General features: G+C 48.2%; 1 protein-coding gene across 8 annotated transcripts in view; it reads right to left on the bottom strand.

Moving 5' to 3' along the window:
* Positions 1-19,350, bottom strand: part of TAOK3 (TAO kinase 3) — an 85,688-nt gene that overhangs the window by 22,869 nt on the left and 43,469 nt on the right. For 6 of the 8 annotated variants that reach the window (XM_087913217.1, XM_087913218.1, XM_087913219.1 and 3 more), the window contains 2 exons: positions 16,011-16,208; positions 5,565-5,699 (listed from right to left, as the gene is read on the bottom strand). In XM_087913217.1, the coding sequence (XP_087769343.1) occupies positions 5,565-5,699; positions 16,011-16,208 (333 nt within the window). The remainder of the gene's footprint in view (positions 1-5,564; positions 5,700-16,010; positions 16,209-19,350) is intronic. The other 2 variants (XM_087913223.1, XM_087913224.1) reach the window with 1 other exon arrangement.

Genomic DNA, 19,350 nt, shown 5'->3' with positions numbered 1-19,350 from the left:
ATCTCCTGGTTTCTAGCCTCAATCAGTGAACCAGTTGAGCATTCACGATTTCCTTCAACGCATACAGGTGGCACTCGACTTACAACCGTTCATTCAGTGAGCGGTGTGAAGTTACAACGGTCAATCCTCCCCATGTCTATGACAGTATGGCCGCGTTCTAACCCTGCATTAAAACCACACTGGGTCTTATTTCTTTCTCTTTTTTTTTTTTTGCACTTAGCACACTATGCACACCCAGCTGTTTGTATAAACCCGGTTTTCCCACACTGACTTGCCCAAAGGTCGCTAAAGGGACACAGCAACAGATTGCCAAGCACCTGAATTTTGATCGCACGATCGTGGGGCTGTAAGTGGGGAAAACGGTCCTGTCGCTTATTTTGGGGGGGCGGGAGGAGGAGGAGGCGTGACCTTGAACAGTCATTAAACGAACCTCAGGGCTCCAGCAGTTACCCCATTTAAATCACGAGTCTCGATCCAAACTTCCAAAACTTCAAAAGGATTTATTGGGAGTTAACATGTCCGGCCCTGCCTGGGTGTAGCTGACTCTGAGACACATCATTCATTGTCACCCTTGACCCTGGTTTTCCCCCCACCTCTCTGGCTGTATCCTAATTCATATTCTCCAATGGGACACATCCATAGCCCAGAGTCATCCATCGTGCTCTCCAGTTAGAATTTTGCGCGGCAAAAACTTCCGTCAGCTAGAAACTATCTTTGAAAACATTGATGGAATGCAAGCTGCCCACTGATCCCCCTCTTCCTTCCTGCTGGACACTCTAAAATGACCACAGAAATATTTTATGAGTTGACAAGAACCGTTGTAAGCCGAGAACTACCCGTGGTCTGTAGATGACGCTTTGTGGCTTAGGGGAGCAGGCAAAGCCGCTCAGGTGTGTTTTGAAGGACAGCTGCGATGGAGGGAATTTCCAGTAGTTGGGCAGGAGGTCTGGAAAAATGGACCCACCGTGTTTATCTCTGCGAGATTAGATAAAAAGGTAAAGATTCCCCTCGCACATGTGTGCTAGTCGTTTCTGGCTCTAGCGGGCGGTGCTCATCTCATTTACAAAGCCGAAGAGCCAGCGCTGTCCGAAGACGACTCCGTGGTCACGCGGCTGGCAGGACTAAACGCCGAAGGCGCACAGAATGCTGTTCCCTTCCCGCCAAAGGGGTCCCTATTTTTCTACTTGCATTTTTTTTTTTACGTGCTTTTTGAACTGCTAGCTTGGCAGAAGCTGGGACAAGGAACGGGAGCTCACTCCATGACACGGTGCTAGGGACTTGAACCACCGAACTGCCGACCTTGATGATAGACAAGCTCAGCGTCTTAGCCACCGAGCCACCGCATCCCTCCTGCAGGGATTACTGGATGGATTTCTTGAGAAGAAGGCCCTCACTAGTCTCATGTCAAATGTGCCTTCTTGGAAGCTGACTGGAGACAGAGGAGTGAAGGTGAGATTCACACATCTGTGGGATGGCCCAGTTCTGGCTTAGTGCACGGTGTGACCCGTGGCTGATAAACTGATTTATGATAAAATAAACCACCATCGATGTCTCTGGAGATTCTCAAGTCATCCAGGTTGTCCCAAAGGCGCTTTTTTTCAAGAGGCCACTGGACTTTCTGGTTTTTTTCTTTGAAGACTTTTTGCTTCTCATCCAAGAAGCTTCTTCAGTTCTCAGTTCAATTCTTCTTCAGATCTGAAGAAGCTTCTCGCATGAGAAGTGAAACGTCTTCAAAGAAAAAAACCAGAAAGTCCAGTGGCCTCTTTTGGGAAAACCCTCATTGAGTTGCGAATGACAAAGGTAAAACAGAACCAGAGCTGGCTAGCTATCTGATTTTATTCACATATACTAGCATCAACAGGAGTCATGGTGACACTCCCCCTCCCAGGCTCCATGGCAGTGGTCCTTGCTGTTCCACCACAAATAGGGTCTCAAGATAGTTTCTAGGATCTGGCCAAAATTTGAAAAATCCTCCTTTTTGAGGCTGTCAGAAAAGAGGGTGACTCTGCGAAGAGGCCTCCATTTAAACAGCCCTTGGAGGGGGCAGCTGAAAACGTGGGATATAAACTTACAGAAAAGAAAATGTATATCTGGTTATTCATGTGATAACTGCAGCGAGAACTGTATTTGCTCAAAATTGGAAAAGGGAACAGGCTCCTAACTGAAGAAAATATGATTAGGAAAATACTAGAATGTGCAGAAACGAATAGATTAAGGCCCGTGATTAAAGAAAGAGAGCAAACTGAATATTATAAGGTAGGGGAGTTATTTTATCAATGGCTACAGAAAAAAAAAATATGAAAGCTAGATGTAACTAATGGATTAGTTAAGAAAGGTAATAGATAATTTTTTAATAGAAATTAAAAAAAAGCTAAGAAGAACGATAAAGAGATAGTGATGTTAGGTACAAATAACTACAATAAGATAAGATTAGAGAATAATACTATATATTGAATACGAGTGTAAACACTAACTGTATTGCACAAGATATTTGTATCAAGATGACACATTGTCCAATGGAAGAAACGTTTGTAAAAATATTAAAAATTCTATCTATCTATCTATCTATCTATCTATCTATCTATCTATCTATCTATCCATCATTATATACATATAAAAAACATGGGATATAAATGATAAATAGGTCCACGAGAGGAGAGAGAAGGCATTGCCAATGCCAGCGACCCTCAACCTACCACATGTCTGGAGTTGGGCAGCGTTCCACCCAACCCAAACGAGACGGGGGTTGAGATCAGAGGGCTGATGTTCCCCTGAGCTCATGAATGGTTGGTGAGGGACCCACCAATGTTCCATGCTCCTGTCCTAACGCACGAGTGGCTGCCTCCAACGATGCCCAGCGAATATTCCCAACCAAGAACGCGAAGAACCACCGAGGAGGTTTTTGACTGTAGTAACTTCTGCTGGAAGGCAGCCAGCCTCGTAGTAAAGAGAGGTTCTACCCCCATCGAGGTGTTTATTAGATTCTCTCTTTTTCAGAAATTTAAAAAACAAAAATAAGAAAAAAAGAAGGGAGATGAAAAGCCCATTTGAAAAGCAGGCGGTGGGAGGAAAGCCTAGAGCCTCGCCATGCATTCAGGTCAATCGCCAAGTTGGCACTTCCCTCGTGTCATGGAGGAAAACACACTACCCTCTACACACAGAGAGCAAGGCGCACGCGCGCGCGCTCACGCACACACACAGACACACACACACACACGCATACACACCCATCCTGGGCTCCGTGCCAGGAAGGCGCGTGAGCAATGCCGTAAACTCCCCAGGTTTTCAGCACCCGGGGTAGCGGACTTTCCATGCCTTGCCCATCCGTTCCTTTGCTGCTTATAATGTGCTGGGGAAACAGCGGCAACGGTCCAGGGTAGGGTGGGGTGGGCTTGTGGGGAGACAGATGCGCTATGGAGGGGTGGGGGGAGGAGAGGATTCCAGCAGATAGCAATGGAGGAGGAGGAGAAGAGGAGGAGGAGGAGAGGAAGGAAGGAAGGAAGGAAGGAAGGAAGGAAGGAAGGAAGGAAGGAAGGAAGGAAGGGGGTGAAAAAAACATCATTCGAATGCGAGGCAATGGGGGGGGGGGTGGAAAAAACACCCTGGGAGGGTTAACCATTGTAATTTCTGGGCTGGCTCTGGATGATGTCATAATGGCAGGCAAGAAATGCAACTGGCCAAGCGCTGGGCACTTTGTAAATCTCCCTCTCTCTCTCTCTCTTGTGCCCATGTGACCTCTAATACCGAGATTTGGCCAAAATACTAAATGATTTCTTAGCGTTTTGCATGGAGGAGGAGGAGGAGAAAAAGAGAGGGAGAGAGAGAAAGAAGGAGGGGGGAAAGAGAGAGAGAGAGAGAGAGAGAGAGAGAGAGAGAGAGGAAAGAAACCCAACGCATCAGTGTTGCCGCTACCCTTCTGATCCAAGGGATTTCGGGGTTGTTGGGTTTTTTTTTTTTGCATTCCTATCCCCGGATCTGCCTCCTCTTATCTGTGTGTGTGAGCGAGCGGCGCGTGTGCGCATTTGAGAGAGGGAGAGGGAGGGAGGGAGGGAGAGAGAGAGAGAGAGAGAGAGAGAGAGAAGGGGAGGTAAGGATGGGGGAGAGCCCAGACCTTCCACTCCATCGGTACACACCCCTTTTGCTACTACAAAGGCAGCGCTAGCAACCACATTTGCTAGAGTACAAATTCCACTCCCGCTGTTGCTACCAGCTCACCCTCCTCCTCCTCCTCCTCCTCCTCCTCCTCCGCCATCCTCCCATTTTCAGCAGAAAACACCCTCCACCCTTTAAACACACACGCACACACACACACAAATACATCTACCCCATACCCCTCCTGCAAAACGAGGCTTTGCCCCTTTGCTAGTCCCTCTCCCACCCTTTCTCTCTCTCTCTCTATTTATTAAAAAAAACAGGGACCGGTGGGAACGGGGTGGTGGTGAATGCCTTTCGCTTGCAAACGGTACGAGAACGAACGAACGATGCCGCCGCCCGGAGTATTGAATGAAATGCAAACAGCTTCAGCTCCGCCAGCCAGCCATCCGGGCTGAGCGCGGAGCGGAGCCAGCTGTCTCCCATTCGCTCCTTCCCATCACTCAGATCCATCACCGCTCGTTCAAATTAAAATGATAATCATCAATACTTGGAGTTGGCCGGCCCCACCCCCCTTGCTGCCCCACCCCCACCCCAGACAGATAATGCTCCCCAAAAATGGATGTGATTTGGAGAGAACCAATTAGAGGCGGATGGAGAGAGGGAGAGAGAGAGAGAGAGAGAGATTAGATGGATGGATGGATGGATGGATGGAGGGGGGGATAGATAGATGGATAGATAGATGGATAGATAGATGGACAAGCACACACATACACATGCTCGTGTGTGCGCGTGCAAGAACCACCCTCACCAACAGGCATGCACGAATCCCCTCTTTTTACACCCATCCCCTAGCCAGAGACCCTCTTCTCCCCAAAGCCCCTTCCCTTCGCCCTCCCCTTCCACGAAAAAAAATTAAATAAAAAATGACCAAAAAAAAATTCCCACTGCAAGAGAGAAACCTCCCAGCGCTGCTGAAGGAGGATTTGCAAAAAGAGAGAGAGAGAGAGAGAAAGAAAGAAAAAATAATAATCCGCATGGCATCGAAACGCCGCCACCGCGCCCCCCCCTTCCTCCTCCTCCTCCTCCTCCTCCTCCCCATTCCCGTTGCTGACCCCCATCTGGTTCCCCATCATTTTTTAATTTTTTTTTGCAATATCTGGTTGCTATGCCAACAGCCCCCCCTCCCCTTGCCCCCGGGAGGAGGAGGGGAAAAAAAAAAAAGAAAGGAAGAAAAAGAAGAAATCACGTTAAAAAAATATATATATATGGGTGGGAGACATGGAACGGAGGGTCTTAGGGAAGGAGTTGGAGATGGGGGGGAGGGAGAATGGCTTGACCCCCTTCCCTAGACTGGAGTGTCACATCGGGGAGGAGGAGATGGGGTGATGGGGGAAGGGGGAGAGAGAGGGAACGAGAGAGAGAGAGAGAGAGAGAGAGACAACAGGACAAGGGGTGTGGTAGCGGCTTACCAATGATGCTGATTTGATTGTGGCAAATGGTTCTCTGTTCCGGTAGTGGAGGGCCTGGTTCTGGACCGAATGTGTAGGCCGCAGTTCAGGCCTGCGCTCCCCGTGGCCCACCTCATCCCTTATGAATACATGATCCTGCAGAAATGGATAAAAAGGAGGAGAAAGTCCGCTTGTGCTTTTCCTTCGCCAACAGCCTTGCGCTCGCCCTGCTTTTCACATAAGCCCGGCTGTTTGAAATGCATAGTTTGGCTCGGAGGCTCTTATAGACCCCACAGCAATTGCGGTGGTACAAAACGAGTCAGGAAACACATTGCAAGCCTCCTCCTTCTCTTCCTCCTCCTCCTCCTCCTCCTTCTTCTTCTTCTTCTTCTTTTCCTTCCTTCCTTCTTCCTTGTCAGCTGATTTGCTAAGTGGGATGCTGCCTTTGGAATCCCTGGCAGGTTTTTTTTTCTTTTTTTTCTCCCCTCCTTTCTTTCTTTCTGCTTTTTTTTTCTCTCCTCCTTCTCCTCCTCCTCCTCTCTCTCTCTTTCCCCTTCCTCTCCTCTTCGCTCCTTTCCTTTTTTTTTTTCCTCTCCTTTCTCTCTCTCTCTCTCTCTCTCTCTCACTCTCTTTTCTTTTTGCAGGTGGGGAAAGAGGGGAGGTTAAACCTCCGAGAAATCACATCGGTGGTGCCCAAAAGAACATCCGAAGCACCGCCGCCGCCGAGCACTGCAGAGCTGTGAGAGGAGTCCTCAGAAGCGCTGGCTGAGAACGCTGCGCCCAAATAATCGCTTTAAAAAAATGGTTTCCATGGCTAGGAAAAATGCTGCTTCTACCCCTGCTGCCGCCTTTGAAAAGAGGAGTAAGGATTTGCCTCATTCCCTTGTCCAGCCTGGGGTTTTTTTTTTTTTTTGGTTTTTTTTTTCCTCCCCCTCTCCGTTTTTTTTTTCCCCCTCTTCCTTTCCTCTCTCTCTCTCTCTCTCTCTCTTTCTCTTTCCCTCCTCCCCTTACACCTCTCTGAACTCGACTATCATGCTCTGAAAAAGCATTTTCTGCCTGGATGGCTGCAGCCTGAAGGAGGGAGGGGAAAGAAAGGAGGAGGAGGAGGAGGAGGAGGAGGAGGAAAAAAAGGGGAAGAAAAAAAGAAGGGGGGGAGAGAGAGAGAGAGAGAGAAATAAAAAAATCTCCTCCCTCTAAAAAAAATTTAAAAAGAAAGGAGAAAAAGAAGAAGCAGCCCCCAGCCACCCCGCTTTGGCTTCTGTGTCGGGGTGCTCCGAAAAGATTTTCGGTGGCCCGTCAGAGATGCTGCTTTCTAGTCATGATCCTGCACGATTCTAGCATTTTCTCTCCATAGCCCTTGCGAAGGGATGAGAAGGGCTTTTTTTTTTTTTTCTTTCACATTTAAAGAGACAGAGCACACTTCCCTCTCCCCCCCCCCCCTCCCCAATACAAGTGAGCCTGACCCACAGCTTCCCGACAGGGCGCGGGAAACAGGAAGGGGAGCTGCTGTGCTCGCTTGTGCATGCACCTTTGGGGCGTGGGGAAGGGAAGGAAGGAAGAATGGGCCGAAGGAGCTATAGAGAGGATTTGAAAGGGAGTGGGGTGCAGGGAAGATATATATGCAGGGATTTTGGGGGTGGGGGGGGTGGGGGGGGCGGAGGGCTTCTGACCCAGAGTGGGTCCCAATTCGGGAAGGCCCACGTACACGTGTGACTTGCCCCTCCTGGTGCACGCACGGGCTTGGAAGACCCTGAGTTTGGCTACCTCCCACCCCGAGCCTCAGTGGGTCACCTGCAAAATGGGGACACATTTGCTGCCTTTCCGCCAGCGATCGGGGCTGGACGTGAACATGGGCAGGACAGCGTGCGTAAAAAAACCCACTTACGTGTATGTGGGGGGTGGTGATGGTCATCTATGGTCAAGCGAGCGAGCGAGGCATGGATGCCAGCAAAACTACTGGCTTTGGGATGCATTTCCCAGACAAGGGTGAACCCACACCCCAAAATTAAAAAGTAAAAATAAAGGACCATCACTGGCCTTCACGCCAGGGGCAGAACACAGAGGGAGGGGTTTCCTTGTTTAACGGCCACAAGCGGGGCCCAGAGTCGCTGAGCGAAGCAGCTGCTCGCTGAAAACCTGCCACGCTGCTGCTGTCGGACGGACGGCAGGTTGGCTCTGTTCTACACACCTGCGAAGATCATCGGTGCAAAGACCGTCATTGGGCTGGGGAACGAGGCAGTCACTAAACGAGGCACTACGGTACGGTCTGGAATGTTATTGGCTCTGACACCGTTTTCGGTGCTGCTGCCACCAAGAGACCCTGGCAAGGGACAGGTCTGCAGAGTGAAGTTGCCCGCGGATGGTTAAAGTGTCAAAGTGGCCAGGAAACGCACATTCATTGTTCAAAGGCAACACAACAGCGAACAACTGCGGGACACGGGCTCCCGTACACACAACCAACACATAAAGGTGTGGACTACTGACCAGGTTCTCCTAGGTAGCCAAATTTTGACCCAGGCAGGGGAGGAAAAAAACAAACAAACCTGGCTTAGGGTTATTATTCTACCTGCATCCTCAACGCTTCCTTCAAGATTTCTAGCTACGTAGCTCTGGCGATTGAGTGATAGGCGAGACGCAGGGGATTTCCTAACAATTCTTTAAAAATGGTCTCCCGAAACAACACCACACGCAGGTAGTCCTCGACTTATGAGCACAACGGGCACCAGAACTTCCATCCCTAAGCGAGGCGGTCTTTAAGCGAGCCACGTCCAGTGTGGATTACCCGAGTGCAAGGGAAACGAAAGTCTGGAAGCGCAAGGACCCGTCCATGGGTTCCTGGTTTCCCACGGGTACGTTAACTTCGTTAAACGGGTGGCTGTAACTGGAGAAGTCCCCGTGTCTCTTTGATTTGGCAAAGCTTTCTGACCTCCCGTCGTTAAAAGCAGATCTTGCAGGAAATTTGTTTGGGATCACCGTTTTTAGTATCTCTTCTGCACCAAGATTTGGAAGCCTGGCTTAGCATGGCATGGTTGCTAAAGCCATGGTGGTTTTCTAAGCCATGATTTGCCACTTATAAGCTATGGGTGGTTCTCGCCTTACGACAATTGAGCCCCACATTTATGTCGCTCAGTGAGGAGCGGTGCGGTGGCCTAAGTGGTGGAGTCCTCACCTCACAAATCAGGAGGTTGGGAGTTCGATCCTAGTTAGGAGCAGATATTTCTCTCTCTGGGCACACTGAGAATATATCTGCCAAACAAGACTCCGTGCCAACGACAGGAAAGGCACCTGGCCAGTAACCACTCTGCCAGCTCCATTCAGTTGCTCAGACTCCACCATGCAAGGGATTTAGGGGTCGTTAAAAGATGAGGATGATTTGTGTTGCTAAGCGAAACTTTGGTTATGTGAGTTTTGCTCCATTTTTACGACCTTTCTTGCCATGACTGTTAAAGGAATCCCTGCAATTGTTCAATTAGTAGCACGGTTGTTAAGTGAAACTGCTTCTCCATTGACTTGGCTTGTCAGAAGGTCACAAAAGGGGAATCGCGTGACCTCGGGACTCTGCGACCATCATAAATGCAAGTCAGTTGCCAAGCATCCAAATTTTGATTACGTAACCATGAGGATGCCTGCAACGGTCGTAAGCGTGAAAAAAGCAGTCCCAAGTCACTTTTTTTTTCAGTGCCATTGTAACTTTGAATGGCCGCTAAAAATTAACTGTTGTTGAGGATGACCTGTAGTCCTCAAGTTAAGACCATTCGAACCAAAGTTAGAGAAGTCCTGAAAAGAGTGACACAAGAATGGTCCTTGCGCTTACAACCACTGCAACATCCCCGCAATCTGGTGAGCAAAACTGGGCATGTCTCACTTAAGGGCCATGCGGCTTAGAGATGGAAGTTCCAATTGCGGTCTTAAGTCAAGGACCACTACCTGTCCCATCTCCATTTTACAACGGCACTGGAAAAAAGTGACTTATAACTGCTTTTCACATACTGTCTGGTTTGGTTCTACAACCCAACAGGACAGACACAGACTCCAGAGAGTAATTAGGACTGCAGAAAAAAACAATTACTACCAACCTGCCTTTCATGGAGGACGTGTATACTGCACGAGTCAAAAAGAGGGCTGTGAAAATATTTACAGACCCCTCATATCCCGGACATAAACTGTTTCAACTCCTTCCCTGACAATGACACTATAGAGCCCTGCACCCCAGAACAACTAGACACAACAGGAGTTTTTTCCCCAAATGACATTACACTGCTAAACAAATAATTCCCTCAACACTGTCCAACTATTTACAAAGTCTGCACTACTATTACTATTAATCTTCTCATCGTTTCTATCACCCATCCCCTCCCACTTGTGACTGTATGACTGTAACTTTGTGCTTATATCCTTACGATTTATATTGACTGTTTTCTAGTATGATTTGATGGCTTATTTGTATCCTATGACTATTATTAAGTGTTGTACCTGATGATTCTTGACTCTTGATGAATGGATCTTTTATGTACACCAAGAGCATTTGCACCAAAGACAAATTCCTTGTGTGTCCAGTCACACTTGGCCAATAAAGAATTCTATTCTATTCTAATTCTAATTCTATTCTATTCTATTCTTATCAGATCAATCATCTCTTTAGTCTATTCTATACTTCCTATTCTGTTCTATTATATTATTCTATTCTGTTCTTTCTTATTCTATTCTATTCTTTCTTATTCTATTCTTATCAAATCAATCATCTATTTAGTCTATTCTATACTTCCTATTCTGTTCTATTATATTATTCTTTTCTATTCTTTCTTATTCTATTCTATTCTTTCTTATTCTATCCTATCCTATCCTATCCTATTCTTATTCTATTCTGCAGTTGCCACATTCCCGTGTTCACATGATCAAAATTAAGGCGCTTAGCAACTGACTCATCTTTACGACGGTTGCAGTGTTCCGGGGTCACATGATCCCCTTTTGTGACCTTCCGTCCCTGGGGGGTAGCCAGATTCACTTTAACAACCGTGTTGCTAACTTCGAGCGGGATAATTACGCCGTTTGAGACACAAAATAGGTTACTTGTGGTCTCAATGTATATTTGATGTTTGTTATCTCTACTGGGTCTGGGCAGCCCTTTTGATGGCCAAAATATGCTTCGGTCCAGCTGGGGGTCAGGGATCTGTTCCTTGAAATTTGTTTGCTGTGGAACAGAGATGGGATTCCTGTCAAAATGCTGCAGACCCTCCGAAGTACTTTTAAACTCAAATTGGACAACCCACGGCCCGTTGGGTCATCCTTTCAGAGAGACCTCCTTATCCGACCAGGTAAACAGAAAGACCACAGGTGGGCAAAAATACGGTAAGAGGAGGAGTGGTTTTCGATTTCCTGCCGGCTTCCCCAATGACTTTGCTTAAGGGAAGGCGGCCGGGAGTTTCGGAAACCGTGACTGTGTGACGACGGACCCGGGCAACGCTGCAAGTGGCCACAACTTTGAGAATACATCTGGTGGAGTGCAGCTCCATGAAATTGAGTTCAATTCCACGGGAGTCGTGGATCCCATGGGTGCGTTGGCGGTGCCTCGGTTCCAATTTTTTTGTGCTTTGGCGCAACCGTTTAAGCCGCCAACAGACAAACAGGCAGGAGGGACTTTTTAGCATTATATAGATGTGAAGTGCTACACTACAAAAACTTATTAGTCTCGTTGGGGGCTTTGGTGGATCTAATTCAGCAACATACTACTGCATAAATTTTATCTGATAAGCAATATATTGTTATTGCAGTAATAAAACTGTGTAATCCTGCACAAGGTATATTAGTCAGCGTTTTGGCAAAGGCTACATGCATGAGGTCCCGATTAGGATAAGTGAGGAAGATGAGGGTGCTATCTGCTTTGATATTAATAGAGAAAACTATCATTTTTTTGCATGGTTTGAATAACAAAAGTATCACCTACCGAAGGGCCCCCCAACTCCCTGGCACTGGAGAATTTTAAGCAGATTAAAAAAAAAAAACACCTTACTATAGCCAGTGTAAATGGATGTTACAATAAACTCAATTAAGACAATTACAGAAAGGCTGGGATTTTTTCTTTCTTTTTAAAAATAGAATATCTGAAGGCACGTAAAAAGGCATTTCGGCATTTGTGCGTCGCATTTCTAGAGATTCGAAATGGTTATTCACAAAAATACATTATAAGACATTGCTACTATAGGTTTACTTTTTGGCGGGGAGGGGTGTCAACGAATGTGTAAAGTTGAAGTTCTGGCTGTCTAGGTATCATTGGATACTTACTTAATCCTGGAACTAATTTTATTCCTTACTATTCATGCTTTTACCCTTAGATATTGGCGTCATTTGCAACGCGGGCTGGAGGATTCTGGGAGTTGAAGTCCACCCAACATAAAAATCCTGAAGTTAAGAAGCATTGCCCCCACACAATGCTTCTTTGCCGTGAGCTGCTGAACCAACTCATCCTTTCAACTTTACAAGTAGTCCTTGACTTATGACTTTATTTAGCGTCTGTTCAAAGTTACGAACATGCTGGGGGAAAAAAAAAAGCAACTTACAACAGAACCACGGACTCACAGCCTTTGTATCATCCCCAGCCCTGTGTTTCAAAGTTCAGGAGCTTGGTAACCTGTGTGTACTTACAATGGTTGCATCTTCCCAGGGTTCTCCATTTGCGACCTTTCCATCTTTCCAAAGTCAATCAGGTTTGTCTAAACGATCAAAGTGGCTCACTTAACAACCATGGTCGCTGGCTTATCAAGTATGGAAAAAATAGGTTGTTAAAATCGAGCGTGGCACCCTTATGACCGTCTCACTTAAGAGACGGAGGTTCCGGTTCCATTGCGGTCATAAGTCGAGAACTAGCTGTATTTGTTTTTTAAAAAAACATGCTTCTACACTGCCACAATGAAAATTATTCTCAGTAGCTCAAGATGGCAGCCTTCGGACTCTCTCAAACGCAAAGAAGAGGAAGGGGGATGATTTGTTTCATTACACACACACACACACACAGAGGTTTAAATGGGTCCACCCGCTAGAGAGCAACCAAGTAGAGGAGGGATCAAACAGGGAAATAGCATCGACTCATTAGGTAGAGACAAAGTCTGAATGCCTTTGAGCTTTTCCCAGGCGAATCTGCCAGCCTGGGAAGATTCCTGTAAAACAGGCATGGAGCAATAAAGTAGCCAACTTTGAATTCTACACGTGTGGATCTGTCGTTGGTGCTTGACACCACCCCACAGGAGTCGCACTGGGTCAGAAGGATCGTTCTAAGGAGGCCACCTGGGTTCGGGGCACCAACGTGATCCGAACCTGGTACTGACTTGAGCCCTGAACCACGTACCTTCTCAGGGAGATCCGTGAGCAGCTATTTGGTCAAGAGAAGAATCCACGTGCAGATCTCGATCGGAAGGGGAGTTACTGAAGTTACGGTGTTAGTTTAGGGACCGTGACATGCCCTTGGGGGAGACAAACTTTGGGAGACAAGGCGGCGTTGCAGGAAAGGACAGGGGGTACCCACATGCAAGGTTGAAGGACACAATGAAAGCAGGGTACGGTAGAGGCTGGCAGGCATTCTCTCTTAAAAGGCGGATCTTAGAAGCTCCCACTCGCCGTTAACTTCTTTATTTTTGTTTCCAACCCAACTGTCAAAACCGATTCCCGTGGTCACCTACATTTCGTCCTCGCTTGCAGCTTGACAACAACAGGGAGGGAGATGTGGGAATGCAAGGAAGGGCCAATGGTACTCAAGCATCCATCGGCTTCCAAGAGACACTGCTGGCACCTCAAGGACGCCCCAAGCAGAACTGTGGCAGATAGATAGGTAGATAGGTAGGTAGGTAGGTAGATAGATAGATAGATAGACAGATAGATAGATAGATAGATAGATCCGGCGTGGCTGGCTGTTTCCCATAACACAATGAAGAGGGGTGATTGTTGGTAGTTTCGGACTGTGGGTGGCCAGTGAGGAAAAGGAGAGAATTAACTATGTTTGCTTTCGTGCGGGGAACCCAGAGCTGGTTTTGCTTCTTCTGTGCCAATGTGGTTTATTCGGTAAAGTTTTATATGCTCTTGGTAAAATAATGTTCTTTTTTCTGGATTCGCTAACTGGACACCAACGTTACTCAAGAACTGTTCTGTGGATTAATCCTGCATGGACACTGACCCTAAGCTCTTCAAGCAGGTAAACCTTTAAGGTAGTCCTCAACTTACAATCATAACCAGAATCCAAATTTCCATTGCTAAGTGAGTTGGTTGTTCGGTGAGCTGGGCCTGATTTTTTTTTACCTCTCTCTCTCTCTCTCTGTCTATCTCTCTCTCTCTCTCTCTCTATAGCTATCTATCTAATCTAATCTAATCTCTCTCTCTCTCTCTCTCTCTCTCTGCCTCTCTCTCTCTCTGCCACAGCTATTCAATGAATCAATGCAGCTGCAATTGTTAACTGAATTTAGGTTTCTCCCCCTTGGCTTTGATTCTTGGAAGCCAGCCGGGAAGATCCCAATTGGTGATCGCGCAATCCTGTGGATGATATGATGGTTAAGTGCGAGGACCACTCCTCGGTCTCTGCCTTCCCCCCGCCCCCCCAAAATGCTATCGCAACTTTGAACGGTCACAATGTGAATGATTATAAGTTGAGGACTGCCTGCCCTGATTAATATGTCCATGAGGACTCGGATCATCCAGGCCAAAGGTATCTAAAAGGTTGAATCGCGGCAAACGGGAGCAAAAATTTCTTAATCTTGAGAAGTTTCATGGCTCATCCAAGCCACTTCATCGGTCGAAATTAAGAAAAATATCAATTATGTAATGCAATATGTCTATCTGTTGTGGCCCGCTGGCAGCTGATGGAGCTGGCAGCAGAGTTGGATAGTAGTGAGGAGGCTGGGGAGGGCTCGGAGAAGGGCTCTGCATCGGAGGCAGGGTTGGGGCCAGGGCAGGCTGGCAATCATCAGCTGCCTTTGGGCACAGACAGCAGTGAGGCGGGGAAGCTTCTGGAAGCAGGGCTACCAGAAGACAAGAACAATTGAGAAGGCAGAGTCGACTCAGGAGTAAGGCCACACCTTGGAGATGATTGGCCCCTCCCATAGGACACAAAAGAGGAGCCAGCGGGACATGAGCTTTTGCAGGAAGCAACTAGTTGGTCTGGTCGATTCATGCTTTGAAAAGTTCTGTTCGAATCTGTGTCAAGTTTGGCCTTGTCCTGCGCTTGGCAATTCGTTCCCTGGCCGCATCCCAAGAGCAATAAGGTGGGTGTTTATCAACATTCCCCTGAAAGACTGTTTGTAAAAAAGTCTTGAAGGCTGTGAACGAACGTAATTCATAGCCGTCGAAATAAAAAGAGGGTTTTGCCAGGATTAAGATAGGGTTTTATGCTTTCTAAGGAAGCTGAGGTCAGAACACTCATCATCCAGGCCAGAAGTCCCTAACCTTTCGTCCGTTTGCAAAAGCTTTCGGCATGGAGGAAGAGGAGGCTTTGGGGGCCCGGTCTCGCGCTCCATGAGACTCACCGAGACTGCCCGATGTTCCAATGCAGGTCGGGTGTCCTGCACAAACAGCCTCGGTGAGTCGGCGAAGCTCGTCCTGTTCAGCCTCTGCTCTCACCGCTCCGGTTTTGGAGCATTGGGAGCAAGCGGCTTTGGCGGCCTGGCTGCGGTGGGGGAAGAGGGGAATCAGGCCGTGTGAGTGGCGGACCAGCGTGTATGCCTGGACAAGAGTTTGGAACACAGCTCCTGCGAGGGGAGCTTCACGCCTGCGACGGCCTGCCTGTTGCACAGCCCAGTTCTGGCTTTTCCCAGGCGAATCTGCCAGCCTGGGAAGATTCCTGTAATACAGGCACAGAGCAATAAAGTAGCTAAGTTGGAATTCTACCCATGTAGGTCTGTCATTGGTGCTTGACACCATCCCAGAGGAATCACATTGGGTCAGAAGGATAGTTCTAAGGAAACCCACCCAGTTCCAAATAGACCAGGTTGGGGACCCCTGATCAAAGGTATCTAAAATTACCTGACTTTTTTAATTTGGACCGAGGAAGCTGCTCGGATGAACAGTGAAACATCTCCGATTAACAAGTTTTGTTTCCCGTTGCCACCATCATCTTTTAACAACCCTGTAATCCTTTGCGGAGTGAAGTCTGGGCAAACGAATTGGAGCGGAGCGTTTACTGGCTGGATGCCTTTCCTGTTGCCAGTACAGAGGGTGGTTTTTTGTGGGGGGGCAGAATATATCCTCATTGTGAGAGAAACATCTGCCTCAGCCTGGGATCGAACTCACAGCCTCCTGATTGCGAAGGCGACAGCTCCACCTCCAGGCCACCACACCCCGTTGTTGCCAACGAGGCTGCACCGACTGAACCGTCGGTGCCTTCAAGGTCTGCAAAGGAAACGGGCGGTAAAGCAGAAGTGCGGTGAGACCGGAGGGAGGGGGTTTTTTTGGTGGGTGGGGTGAGGGCAAAGCACCAGCCGGACGTACCTTCTTAATGACAACAGAGGAAGAAGTGGAATGAATGGCGCTCTCGTGGTCACGCATCAGAAGCAGCTCAGAACTGCTCTCCTCCATGCTGTTGACACTGCTGCTCTGGCTGCCTGTGCTGATAGACATGCTGGGGATGGAATGATTGCTGCCCAGACTGTCTATCTTCCGGGTCAGGTTTGTCCCATTCTCACTGTCCTATAAAATAAGGAGCAGCAGGTTGAAGGCCGGGGTGAAAGGAACCACCGCCAATCGAGGGGGGGGAGAGGACAGGGACTAGGACAGGGACCCGTTCTGTAGACACACACGCACAAAAAAAAGGGGTTCTCGCCTCCTTCTAGGGCCTTGCCTCCTTCGGCGGGGTCCTCGGGGCTCAGTGGGTTTCTTACGGACGTTTCATGACCCAACGAGGCAACCTCATCAGGGGCATGAGGGAGAGGGGTTTGTGGAGAGGAGGAGGAGGAGGAGGAGGAGGACTGAAGGGTCCTTGGTGCTCTCTGAACTTGGTTGTTTTTCTTGCAGAAGTTTCATTACCCGACTACGGGACATCGTCAGGGCTAAAAGGAAGTGGGGTTTGTGGAAAGGAGGAGGTGGTGGTGGGAGTGGCAGTGGAGGAGGAAGAGGAGGAGGAGGAGGAAGAGGAGGAGGAGGAGGAGGAGGAGGAGGAAAGCGAAGAGGAAGGGGAAAGGAGAGGAGGAGGAAGAGGAGGAAAGTGAAAGGGGAAAGGGAAGAAGGAGGAGGAAGAGGAGGAAGAAGAGGAGGAGGAGGAAGAGGAAAGCGAAGAGGAAGGGGAAAGGGGAGGAGGAGGAGGAGGAGGAAAGTGAAGGGAAAGGGGAAAGGGAAGAAGAAGGAGGAGGAGGAGGAGGAGGAGGAGGAGGAGGAGGAGGAGGAGGAGGAGGGACTGTGATCCTTGGTGCTCTCTTGGTGGTTTTCCTGCAGACGTTTCATTACCCAACTAGGTGACATCATCAGTGTTGGGAGGGAGTTGTAATGAAATGCCTGCAACAAAACCATCAAGCACAGAGAGCCCCAAGGACCCCGCAGTACTCCTCCCCCTCCTCCTCCTCTCCCTTCCAGCACTGATGATGTTACCTAAACGGGTCATGAAACGTCTGCAAGAAAATCACCAAGCCCCAAGAACCCCACAGTCCTCCTCCTCTCCACAAACCCCGCTCCCTTCTAGCACTGGTAATGTTACCTACTTGGCTCACACTCAGAGAGTACCAAGGACCCCCACAGTTCAACCTTGAGCTACGAATATTCTCTCTTCTCAGCTTCCTTCTTCCCTTCCAACAACCCCCCAAAATGGTCCTTGTGGGGGGGTGACAGAGGCCAAACAGCTTCTCCCTAATGCCTGTTACTTGACATTTTGCAAACCAGTTGATCTTTGCCTGTCTTGCCCACTGAGACAAACTTGGGTGGCTTTACTAGTTTTGGGGCGAAGTGTCCTCAAAAATCCCATCTTTTAGGCACCAGGTACGGAAGGCGAGAATCGCTCACGGAAACTCCTATTCTCATTTCTGTTTTTAGGCTGAAAAACAGCTTCTATCCCAGGGCAGGAACTCTACTGAATTCTACTGTATATGTTACGGTTAGCCGGCGACAGATGTGGATGGCTGAGGAGAGCGATGACTCCAATGAGGGGCCAGGACCATCGGGGAGTGGACTGCTGCCTTCAGGGATTGTGGGGGCTGGCAGCAGTGATGAGGAGATTCCCGAGGAGCCTGTGCCAAGTGCACGTGCACTCAGGTTTGCTCGCAGGAAAGAGCAGCTGCAACAGCACGGGCGACTTGGGAGTAAGGTCCCTCCTTCAAGAAGATAAAAGCCAGCTGTGAAACAAACATACTTCGCAGAAGGCAAAGACGTTTTGAAACTCGGCCTTGTGGACATTCCGGATGGTATCTGAAGACTCTTGTAAACTATTTCTTGTCTGTTATCTTTTGTCCAGTTTAGCAAGCCTTGTGCTTATCACAGCTAATTATTTTGTAAAAGCATTACAAGGTTTTGGCTCTTTTCGGATTGTGTTTGATTTGTTGGAAAATGGTGTGGGTCAGAATGGTATAGTACACTGAAGATGGCATTTAATTTCGTTGTAGCATGTGCAATGACAATAAAGTAAACTAAACTAATGGCACATCGGAAATAGTTACTGCATCCCAGACAGCAAGAGATGATGGTTAAAATAATAATAATAATAATAATAATAATAATAATAATAATAATAATAAAAGTAATAAATTGCTATCTGCCCTGCCTTGTCATTCCAGCAGCCCCACTGACAAGAAGCAAATGAAGGTTTTCGACATGCACTCAAGGACAGGTAGTCCTTGACTTATGACCACAACGGGGGATAAGAGCGACTGGAATTTCCATCGCTAAGCAAAGCGAGACGGTGGGTTAAGCGAACCGGGCTCCCAATATTGACTGGGCTTGTCACAGGGTGCCCCGGAGAATGCTGTGACACAGTTGTTAAGTGCGAGGACCAGGCCCCGAATGGCTTCCTTCAGGGCCATTTGTAACCTTAAGTGGCCGCTAAACGAACAGTCATAAGATGAGGACCACCTGCCCTCAGGTTGGCATGCTGCATGCAATGATTATCTGGCGGGGACGAAGCAGCACTTTGGTTAGGAAGGTTTGCTCTGGAAGTACAATGAGGGTGAGGGTGAATTCACACCCAAATCACAACCCAGTGAAGCGTCTCCAAGCTCTTATCTCTACCCTCGCCAGCTGATGGGCACGCTGGGTGGTTAAAACGCCTGCGAGGAAGGGTCTCGGTCACCAGGCTTTCTCGACAGCCCTTGTGCCTTTTTAAACCCCTGAGATTCCAGCTTCTAGTCTAAAGAGTCATGGTGGCGCAGTGGTGAGAATGCAGGATTGCAGGCTGACTCTGCCAAATGCCAGCAGTTCGATCCTGACCGGCTCAAGGTTGACTCAGCCTTCCGAAGTTGGTAAAAATGAGGACCCAGATTGTTGGGGGCAAGAGGCCGACTCTGTAAACTTCTTAGAGAGGGCTGGAAAGCACTGTGAAGCAGTAGATAAGTCTAAGGGCTATTCCTATTGCTTTTCCTTCCTTCCTTCCTTCCTTCCTTCCTTCCTTCCTTCCTTCCTTCCTTCCTTCCTTCCTTCCTTCCTTCCCTTCCCTTCCCTTCCCTTCCCTTCCCTTCCCTTCCTTCACTCCCCCTTTCCCTTCCTATGCAGTAGTTAGAAAACAGTATTGCAGGCTAACTCTGCCCACTGTCAGGAGTTTGATCCTGACCGGCTCAAGGTTGACTCAGCCTTCCATCCTTCCAAGGTCAGTAAAATGAGAACTCAGAGTGTTGGGCGCAAGAGGCTGATTCTA

The sequence above is a fragment of the Pseudonaja textilis genome, chromosome 15 (assembly GCF_049901715.1).
Source record: "Pseudonaja textilis isolate UNSWEBS1 chromosome 15, rPseTex1.2, whole genome shotgun sequence".
In the NCBI taxonomy this organism is placed as follows: Eukaryota; Metazoa; Chordata; class Lepidosauria; order Squamata; family Elapidae; genus Pseudonaja; species Pseudonaja textilis.
The sequence above is the reverse complement of the archived record's forward strand: the minus strand, read 5'-3'. Positions and strand labels throughout refer to the sequence as shown.